The sequence below is a fragment of the Aquarana catesbeiana genome, linkage group LG09, assembly GCF_042186555.1.
Source record: "Aquarana catesbeiana isolate 2022-GZ linkage group LG09, ASM4218655v1, whole genome shotgun sequence".
Lineage (NCBI taxonomy): Eukaryota > Metazoa > Chordata > Amphibia > Anura > Ranidae > Aquarana > Aquarana catesbeiana.
This window is the reverse complement of record NC_133332.1, coordinates 265227657-265238526: the sequence shown is the minus strand read 5'-3', so window position 1 is coordinate 265238526 and position 10870 is coordinate 265227657. Positions and strand designations below refer to the sequence as shown.

Here is a 10870-nt window from a genome sequence, read left to right as displayed (position 1 = left end):
AAAGTACACCCTGGAAGAGGTTGCAGTGGTTCTGGAAAGTAGTTAATGAAGTCCTTGAGGGCGGGGATTGCTGACAATGCCTATATTACATTAAAGTTAGGGATCTAGGGTTGGTAGGCACACAGAAGAACCAGCCTTCCTGCATTGCTTGACCATGTGTATGTGCAGCAGGGAGTTGGCTGTCAGTCGTCGAGAAATAACAGCTGGCTCCCACATCTAAGACAGTGGTTCCGGGGGGGGGGACAGCGCTGGACGCCATGGACTGGTAAGTATTGGTTTCCTTGAATTCGGCAGCTACAAATGCTTATAAGCTGCTGACTTCATTTTCACATGCCCGGGTAAAGTTCCTTTTTAAGAACTACTTAGCTATGGCATATGGAGTAGGAAGGAATGCCAACAATAATGACGACAATAATTTAAATGGCATAAGAAAAGGCAAAAAGTATAAGTTATGCGGTCATTTTGTATACAAACAGTGCTTCTGATTGCTAAGTGTTAATGAAATTTGCATTATTCAACAAGCTTGCTTGTGTAACAATGCTTAGGACCTTCAAATGCACAGATATCGCGTTCTGTTCAGTAGACATAACCTCACAATGTATGTTATGTGCATATAATAATTCCAAGCTGTTCGTGCACAATATTTTTATTGTAGCATATTTTAAAGATGCTAGTCAACAAAATATATAAAAAAAAAAACAAATAACTTGTGCGTCACATCAGCTTCTGTTACACAAGTTCACAAAACGCTACAGCGTCAATGTCAGATTGGCTCATTGTAACACCTCTATGGAGGCTGGAAGTGTGCAGACGTGATCACTACTGGGTAACACTGTAGGATACTGAGCCAGATCAGGCCCACAACTGGTAATACAACTCCATCATTATTTTTTCTTCTTTCTTTTTTTCTTTTTTTTAGTAGTTATATTTACAAAATATCAATACAAAAAAAACGGATTGTTAGAAAAAAAAAATCCACCAACTCTTCATTTCTACCATCAGGTTAAGGGTTAGAAGTCAGGGTCAGCAGCAATGAGTTCTGCTCAGTAGTACTTGTGAGTTCCAAATCCGTTTTCTGTGTCTTTCTCATGGCGGGGGCATCTGCTGGCAGCGGGCAGGACTGGGGGGCAGACGAGCTGCAGCACTTTGTTCTGTTCTGAAACTGTAGTCATACTGTGGAGAAAAAAAAAGAGGAAAAGGTTGTCAGCTTGGCTTTATTCATAGTTGTTACTGTGTAGTAATGCGTCCGAATAAATACCCGATTTCAACCACTGAACTACAGGACAAAACCATACATACATCAACACTGCCACCTTGTGGTGAAGTAATACAAACGCAGTTGGGAAGTAAAATCCAGCTTTTTGAAGTGCATCATACACAATATAAACTTAAAGCGGTATTAAACCCAGAAGCAAAAATGTAATATATTGCATCTTAGGCTTTTCCCCCTCTGTTTCCACCTGCTGATCTGGCCAGTAACACACCTCTGGTATTAGTGAGACACCACTCTCAATGAAGGAGAACAGGAGGCACAGCAGCATTGTCAGTCTGGGGAAGGGTAGTGTTAAATGTATTAACAGATTTAAATACACTAACGCATTGAATCCAAGCTCCAGATAACACTTTATAATCAGTTGCAGCAAACTGTTCTTTTTCCCTTTGGGATAACGGTTTTACATAATTAAAGGATGATCACTTTAAGCACCCCTGACAGTTTTAAATGATTTGTCCCATTCATGCAAACATTCTGCTGGAGAGCTTGTGCTTTGGAAAAACAAGAGACTTGACTGGCTGGATCACCAGACGAAAGAGAGAAAATAAATTCAGCTTTCATTTCAAAGAATTGGTAAGCTGCAATAAACTATGTTTGTTTGCTTTTGGGTTTAAAGTGACACTAAAGGTTCTTTTTTTTTTTTTTTTTTTTTTTAACAAACATATCATACTTGCCTCCACTGTGCAGCTCGTTTTACACAGATTGGCCCCGAACCTGCTCTTCTGGGGTCCCCTGGCGGCTCCTCCCCGCATCAGATAATCCCCTGGGAGAAGCGCTCTCCCGGGAGGGGTTACCTTGCGGGCACGCTCCCGAGTCCAGCATTCGGCGCCCACTGACGCCAAATGCAGAACTCAGCCCCGCTCCCCGGAGGCCGCGTCATTGGATTTGATTGACAGCAGCAGGAGCAAATGGCTGCGCTGCTATCAATCTATCCAATCAACAGCCAAGAACCCCCGGCAGAGAGAGACGACGCGTGGAACAAGTTTGAGGGTTCAGGTAAGTAAAACGGGGGGGGGGGGGCGGTCACTGCAAGGTGTTTTTTCACCTCAATGCATAAGGTGAAAAAACATGAACCTTTACAACCCCTTTAATACTGCTTTACGTTCAAAGATTTGATCAGGCTATTCTTAATAATAAAGTTTGTTCTTTTATCAGGCAAGTTTTTTTTCCCTTTTATTTTAACCAGTGATCCCATCTGTAACATCCTTCCTGTTCTAGGCTGACAACACTCACTAACTGTACTGTGTCTATGGAGAAGCAGCATTGTCAACCTAGGACAGGAAGTGTGTTAGGGCTACATAACGCCTTCCCCACTCCTTACCTCCCTAACATAGGAGGGAGGTGTTCTGGCATTCACCAGTAACCTTAGCATGGCCAATAGGACTGCTGCTTGAGAGAGTACTGCAGAATGTACAGGACATTTCTGCCAGGAGTAACAGTATTTATTTTTATTGTTTTATTGAACAAATACTTTCAATGGCATATTTAACAAAAGAAAGGGAGTGAATAGGAGAAGTTTCTTGTTAGGGTTTACATACACTTATTGTAGAAATATAGGAGTTATGTGTATTCTTACTCAAATCTATTAAAAGCATGTTTAAGCATTTTCAAAAATAATCCTTTTAATGTGTATATTGTGTGTGAAATGTCATTTTATATTCATCTCCTATGCTTCTCAGTTGTATCTAGTGAAAATAATGCAGTATTTTGCTGAAATACCACAATCAGGAAATTACTGAATTGTGGCCACTAGATGGAGTTGATCCAAAAATAGAGAGCAGCTGAGTATATGCAGAGCAGGGCGAGACAGTACATTACTTATTTTGAAGCGGGATTCCCATTAAAAAAAAAAAAAAAAAAAAATTAAAAGTCAGCAGCTACAAATACGGCAGCTGCTGACTTTTAATCGGACACTTACCTGTCCCTGGGTCCAGCGATGCGAGGGATCGAAGCCCCATTTGTCCCCCCCTCCGCTCGGTGGCGCCGGCATTTTAACTCTGCGCATGTGCGAGCTGTGCCGCGCGCCGTCACTGGCCCCGCAATCATCTGGGACCAGTCACGTGTCCCAAATGATTGACAAGAGGGAGGGTGGAGAGGTGATCTCCCTTCCAGAGCCCAGGCACTGAAGGAGGCAGACTACGAGGGACCCCCTAGCAACAGGCATTTAGAGGTGAGTAAAAAAAAAAAAATAAAAATTTCTCCAAATGTTTTTTTTTTTTTTGGGAGGCAAATTACTAATTTTTTATTTATTTATTTTTTTGGGGGGGGTGGAACTCCACTTTAAACAGTATAGGCACTTATTTTAAATGATTTACGCGGCTATACCTGCATAAGGAAAATAAATAGATCACTAAAGTGATCTAGCAAAACTTAGTTTTCTGACTAAAGTTCCACTATAAGGATGATATATTCTTATGACATTTTTGGCACACGTGAGAGGCGCACTTTACGTGCGTCAAATAACCAACATGTTGGGGTCAATTTACTACAGGAAAACAGACTCTGGAAGTGCAGTTGCACTTGTGTTCCTTAGTAAATGTAATGTGGTGAAGCTTCACTTTGTAAAGAATACCCAATCAAGGGGAAAAAAATGTTTGCTTGCACATGATTGGATGATGGAAATCAGCAGGGCTTTACTAAATTTACTAAGCTCTAGGGAAAAGGAGTGCAACTGCACAATCTTTTTGCCTCCCCAGTATCTGCCACCCCAGTAAGGGGAATTTGTCAAAACTGTATCCAGAATACAGAACAGCTGTGCATGGCACCCAATCAAGTTCTAGCTTTCATTTTCAATGCTTACCATGGTTTTAAAGGCAGAAGGTTTTTATATCTTAATGCATTTTTATGCATTAAGAAAAAAAACCTGTGTGCAGCAGCGCCCCCCCCCCCCCCCTAAATACTTACATGAGCCCCATCTCGATCCAGCGATGTTGCTCAAGAGACTCAGCTGTCTGGGACTCTCCCTCCTGATTGACTGAGACACAGCCATTGGCACACACTGCTGTCAGTGAACCAATGAGGAGATAGAGGGGGTGGGGTCGAGCTGCGGCTCCGTGTCTGTATGGACACACAGAGCAGTGGCTTGGCTGGGATGCCCCCATAGCAAGCTGCCTGCTGTAGGGGCACTCCGAAGGAAGGAGGGGCCAGGAGTGCCGGTGAGGGACCCGAGAAGAGGAGGATTTGGGCTGCTTTGTGTAATACCATTACACAGAGCAGGTAAGTATAACATGTTTATTATTAAAAAAAAAAAAAAAAAAAGGTTAATATCACTTTAACAGAACAAGCTGAAAACAGAAGCTGATTGGACAGCTGCGCTGGATTCGGTCTGCTCCAGTTTTGATAAATTCCCCCTAGTGTGTCTGTGTTGAAAGGGATTTGAAACATGCACCAACGTTGATAAAGTTGTGATTTGTTGCCAAGATGTTGCAGTTTCTATGCCATATAAACTAATATCCTTTACAATGTGGTGAAGATATTAGCTGCAGATCCGCACCTGATTTGACCAGGCCAACATCTGCATATCAGGCTGACTTCCTTTGATGAGCTTTTATACAGATGCTTAAAAGAGGAGTTTTGCACCCCCCACCCCCCAAAAAAAATTAAAAGTCAGCAGCTACAAATACTGTAGCTGCTGACTTTTACTATTAGGGTACTTACCTGTCCAGCCATCCAGGCTGTTAATCGGATGGGCTCTCAGGTGCTGCTGCCACCATCTTAGCTAAGGGAAACCGGTAGTGAAGCCTTGCAGCTTCACAGCTGGTTACCTATGGTGCATACGCAGAGTCATCAGAGCAGTGACTCAACCTTTATCGGATGGTTCCGTCCAAAGTTTTAAACATAATCTAAAGCTCGAAGCAGGAAGCACGTGCTATGCTGTGGCTTTAGCTAACCCACAGTGCTCTAGGAATCTTTCATAATCTAATAAATGTTTGTTTATAACCTGTAGGCATGACAATGCTTGCAATGGCAAGCACGGCCATGTGACTATGTTGACTAATAAGAATCTCTTCTTTCACCTGAGACACTGTTCTGCAAAAGTCAGTTAAGAAGGGATTCTCTTTGGTCAGTGAGGTTACGTAGCTGGGCTGACCAATGGCCACTCATCATTGTGAGCATTATGATGCTTACAGGCTCCAGGGTTACTAGTGCAGTGTATGAATTTTCTTCTGTAATAGTAAACTAACCTTTAACGCGTTTTTAATTTTTTTTTCTTAAAGATGAATTAGAGGTATGACAATTTTTGCAAAGTGACATTTGCCCAGCTTGGATCAATGTAAATATGTATGGGCCATACCTGTGGGAGGTCCTTGTGGAAGTTAGGCACCGCTACTACAGTGATCTCCACTAACTTCCAGGTCTCCGTTTCAATGTGAATACAGGAGGTCGCTCCCTTGGCATGGGTGCTATTCAAGGAAGACTATGGGGGGATTTATTAAATGGTGCAGCTGTGCATAGTAACCAATCAGCTTCCAAGTTTTGTCAACAATATTAACATAAACAAGCTGAAGTTAGACACCGATTGGTTACTGTGCACAGCTGCTCCAGATTCTGTGTGCGCCAGTTTTAGTAAATCTCCCCTTTTGAGTTTTCTCATTGAATGCAAAGTGTTCGCTGATTGGACTAAGTGGAAAGTTGGGGTGGTGACATCACACTCTCCCCCGGTCCAGTCAGGGAACACCTTGCATTCATTAAGAAATTTCAAAGTGTCTTCTGAATGGCACCCATGTGGAGTGGGCAGTCTTGAGTGTTTAGTAAGCAGAAGTGCAGCCACTCGACACGGGACCTGGAAGCAAGCAGCAATCATGGTAGTACTACAGTGGCACCTTGCTGTGTTGAGAGAGGCTCGCATTACTACTAGGCAAACCCAGTCCTGCCAGTTAAGCGAGGCCTCACTCCGACTTGCTGTTACTAACTGGAGGGGCCAGACACAATGGGGTTTATTTAGGAAAGCTGGAGTGCAAAATCAGGATCACCTCTACATAGAAACCAATCATAGTTACAGGTTTTATTGTCAAAGCTTAAGGTGATTGTAAAGCCTAATCATTTTTACCTTTGATGCATTCCATGCATTTAAGGTAAAAAATGTTTAGGTATCAGCATTGCCATCTCAGCCCCCTATTACTTACCTGAGCCCTCATTCGATCCAGCTCCATGCACATCTGTAGATCTTCTCTCCCCTCACTTCTGGGTCCCGCTGGCTTTGCAGGAGCACCGGGAGCCATTGGTTCCCTGTGCTGTCATTCAAAGCCAATGACGAGGGAGCCGAGTCCCGCTGCCTGCGTCAATGGACGCAGACAGCGGGGCTCGGGTGCTAATACACACGAGTACCCCCATGGGGGCACTGGACAGAGGGGAGGAGCGCCAATTCCATTGCACAGAGCAGTTAAGTATAGACATGTTTTGTTATTTTTTTATTTTATTTTTTTTAATTACCTTTACAATCCCTTTAACTGAACAAGCTGAGATTTGAAGCGGATTGGTTTCTATGCAGAAGTGATTTTCCAGCTTTAGTAAATAAACCCCAATGACATCAAAATACTATGGCAAATCACCTATGAAAGAGGCTACCCCATGGGCTTTAAAAAATATCACAAATATAACATTTTGGGAAAGAGAAGTAGAGTATATCAGATGCAAAGAAAAAAATAATGGCTTTTTCTTTATTGCATGAAGCATAATCCTTAGTTTTTAATGGTAATTAGTTTTGCAATATCATTAAGCAGTAAAAACTCCCGTCACTATAAAACAGCCCCCTGCAAAGAACCAAAATGAGCTGCCAGCCCTAATCATAGGAGACAAATTAATTTATTAGAAGACGGAATTAACTGTCAAGCCTGCATAGTGAGCACATAAGCATCAAATAGATTATCAATAGGCAAGCTTTATTAGATGGAATCTTTGAATGGATAATCCCACATTGTAAGTGAAAGCTTTATTCAATGTACAGTATACTTATTTAGATGAATGCGAACACTCCTTTTGCATTGTTATATAAAAAACTAAAACATAAATTCAAAAAAGTGTTCTGTTAAACTGATACATTTTGTTATTTTTAATCATGAGTTATTGTATGTGGTAACCATATTTATTGGCATATATTACACACAGGCGTATAACACGCATATTCATTTTAAGAGGGAGGGGGGCGGGACGAGCACCGACAGATTACATACAGTTATGCCGCGTACACACGACCGGACTTTCCGGCAGAAAAGGTCCGACGGAATGATTCCGATCGTGTGTGTGGGCTTCATCGGACCTTTTCTTTCAAAAATACTGACGGACCTTAGAAATAGAACACGTTTCAAATCTTTCCGACGGACTCAACCCCTATCGAGAAAATCGCTCGTCTGTATGCTAGTCCGACTGACCAAAAGCGACGCAAGGGCAGCTACTGGCTATTGAACTTCCTTTTTCTAGTCCCATTGTACGTCATTGCGTTCTTTGGTGTGATTGTGTGTAGGCAAGTCTGTTTCAGCAGAACTCAGTCGGAACTCCGTCAAAAAGACTGTCAGAGTCTACTCTGATGGAAAGTTCACTTGTGTGTACGCGGCATTCGAATCTCCTATGATAGACAGAACAGTGGTCCAATGGCAGCCCAGGAGACGGGGCTTCCTATTACAGAGGCCGCCAAGTAAACAGGAGATTCTCACTGTATGTGATCTGACAACGCTCACCCTGCCCCCTCCCTGTCCCCTCCGAGGCAGCTAAAATTGAGGTATTGGCATATAACACGCACATGCCATTTGCACCTGATTTTCAGAGTGAAAGATACGTGTTATATGCCAATAAATACAGTACTTGTACAATAAGGCTTCATGTACACTGCTGCTGGTAAACGGACGTTTAGGAGCAGTTACGCGTTTTTTTTCAGCTGCCCCTGAACTCTGCTCTGTTATCTTATCAGTACATGTACACAGGGTTGTTTCTAGGCAGTGGAGTTTAGAAGCATTTTTTGCGTTCAGGACGGATGTTCAGAGGCACTTGAAATGCCAAATGCCTGTTACAGCTTGTAAACGTGGTAACCCACATTTAGCTGCATTTCGTTTAGAGGCGTTTTTCATTTTCAACTATTTTGAAAAAAAAAAAAAAAGGTTTCTAAAAACGCAAACGCAGCTAAAACTGACATTTTTAAACGTCGGATACTATCTGTTAAGTTAACTCGTTCAGGAGAGGTTGTAAAATGTCCCGTGTACATTGAGCCTTAATGATGTTTGTAAAGCAGAGTTCCACTTGTCTAAGTTTATTAAAAGTCAGCAGCTACAAAAAGTATAGCTGCTGACTTTTAATAAACACACACACTCCCCTGTCCCACGGTCCAGCGATGCAGCTGCCCGAAGCCTAGCTCCTCTCCCCCTCATCTCAGTGGCGCTGTCATTGCAAGTGTGGACACCCAGCTGAGATGGCCCGCAGCTTCACAGCCGGGTGCACACCGCGCATGCGCGAGACAGGCTGCGCTCTCCCAGTGGCCATACAATCTTCTGGGACCTGTAAGATTACAGAGAGGGAGGGGCCACCGCCTAGGGGGAGAGGAGGACTCACCTAGGCGGCGAGAAGATGGAAGGAGGAAGTGGGACAGGAAGTACCTGTCAAAACCAGGTACCCACTCCCCCCCCCCACCCAAAAAAAATATCGCATCCAAATGTGGCATGGAAGGGGGCAAGGATTACTTAAAGCGGAAGTTCCACTTTTGGGTGAAACTGTTGTTTAACCACTAAGCCACTGCCCACCGTCATATGACGGCAGGACGAGGCTTCTGTTGTTCTGGGAGGATGTCATATGACGTCCTCGCCCTCCCGAGCCACTAGGGGGCGCCCGCTGCGTCGCCCGGGACCCGGTGCGCGTGCCCGGCGGCCGCGATGTCCGCCGGGCACCCGCGATTGCCGGGTAACAGAGCAGGAGCGTGGATCTGTGCATGTAAACACAGATCCATGTCCTGTCAGAGAGGAGAGGAGACCGATGGCGTGTCCCTTGTACATAGGGACACCGATCGGTCACCTCCCCCAGTCAGTCCCCTCCCCCCACAGTTAGAATCACCTCCTTAGGTCATACATTAACCCGTCGAGCGCCCCCTAGTGTTAACCCCTTCCCTGCCAGTCACATTTACACAGTAATCAATGCAATTTTATAGCATTGATCGCTGTATAAATGTGAACGGTCCCAAAAATGTGTCAAAAGTGTCCGATGTGTCCGCCGCAATATCGCAGTCACAATAAAAATCGCAGATCGCCGCCATTACTAGTAAAAAATAAATAAATAATAAAAATGCTATAAATCTATCCCCTATTTTGTAGACGCTATAACTTTTGCGCAAACCAATCAATATACGCTTATCGCAATTTTTTTTTACCAAAAATATGTAGAAGAATACATAATGGCCTAAACTGAGGAAAAAATTTGTTAAAAAAAAAAAAAAAAAAATTGTATATTTATTATAGCAAAAAGTAAAAAATATTGTGTTTTTTCAAAATTGTCCCTCTTCTTTTGTTTATAGCGCAAAAAGTGAAAAACGCAGAGGTGATCAAATACCACCAAAAGAAAGCTCTATTTGTGGGGAAAAAATGATAAAAATTTCATTAGGGTGCAGTGTAACATGGCCGCGCAATTGTCATTCAAAGTGTGACAGCGCTGAAAACTGAAAAATGGCTTGGGCAGGAAAGGGGTGAAAGTGCCCTGTATTGAGGTGGTTAAACACAACACAGTGTACATAAAATAGTCCATACAAAAACAATTAGTAACAAGTATCCATGTAACCAGACGTCTGTACACCTCTTGAAGTTAACCGTGATCCACAGCTGTCAGTGGCTGGTATAACTAATTTAATTAAAAATGATTTTGATGCCCCAAATGCTTTGTCTCCTGCACATTTTACCAGTGGTGATTCCCCTGAAAACCTTTAGAATAGTCAATTCTATTTTTAGATCCCTGATCTGGAATATTCGTACCCCCAGAATTAAACGAGAGCAATTACAAAACCCTAGGGACCAGGGAGGTTTGGTGCTACCTGATCCCTTGGTTATACTATGTGGCGGCTCAGTTGCAGCATCTTATGAGGATGTTTCCCATATCATCATCTACGTACCTTGTGCTGCATTGTACTTGTGCGGATTCCATATGAGAGGCAGGTCTATTTGCCAAACCACACAGAAATTTTCCCACATATCTCCTACATACAATTTGGTAAAAATTAAAGCAGCTGCAGCAAAACTATCCTAGCTTTATGTAGTACTGAGATCACATTACACTCCTGCTAGGCTTCAGAGTGTACTTGCAGAACCTTTATGTTACAGGTGCAAACGTGACAGGGGTGACCTTACCCACCTCCTTTGGAGGTGTCCCAAGCTACACAACTACTGGATGGCTGTCCTGGGTACCCTTAATACTGCTTGTTAGGCATCTTAAGTGATACTATCCTAGAGGAACCTACGCGGGTTGCCTTTAATCAAGCTCTTTTCCAGGCCTGGAAGACATTTCTCATGCTCTGGAAGTTGCCCGACGCATATGGCAAACACTCTTATATTTGAAAGGTATGTCTAGCAGCATAGAGAATGTCCGGGAAAATTTGAAAAAGATTATGGCGTCACGGTTGGACACCTC

The 10870-nt window shown here is 43.2% G+C and overlaps 1 protein-coding gene across 6 annotated transcripts in view; it reads right to left on the bottom strand.

Annotated features, from left to right (window-relative positions):
• Nucleotides 1–630: 630 nt before the first annotated feature.
• The window catches only part of MVB12B (multivesicular body subunit 12B), a 236524-nt gene continuing 226284 nt past the window's right edge, over nucleotides 631–10870 (bottom strand). For all 6 annotated transcript variants that reach the window (XM_073600320.1, XM_073600323.1, XM_073600322.1 and 3 more), the window contains one exon: nucleotides 631–1173. In XM_073600320.1, the coding sequence (XP_073456421.1) occupies nucleotides 1087–1173 (87 nt within the window). In that variant the 3' untranslated portion in view covers nucleotides 631–1086. The remainder of the gene's footprint in view (nucleotides 1174–10870) is intronic.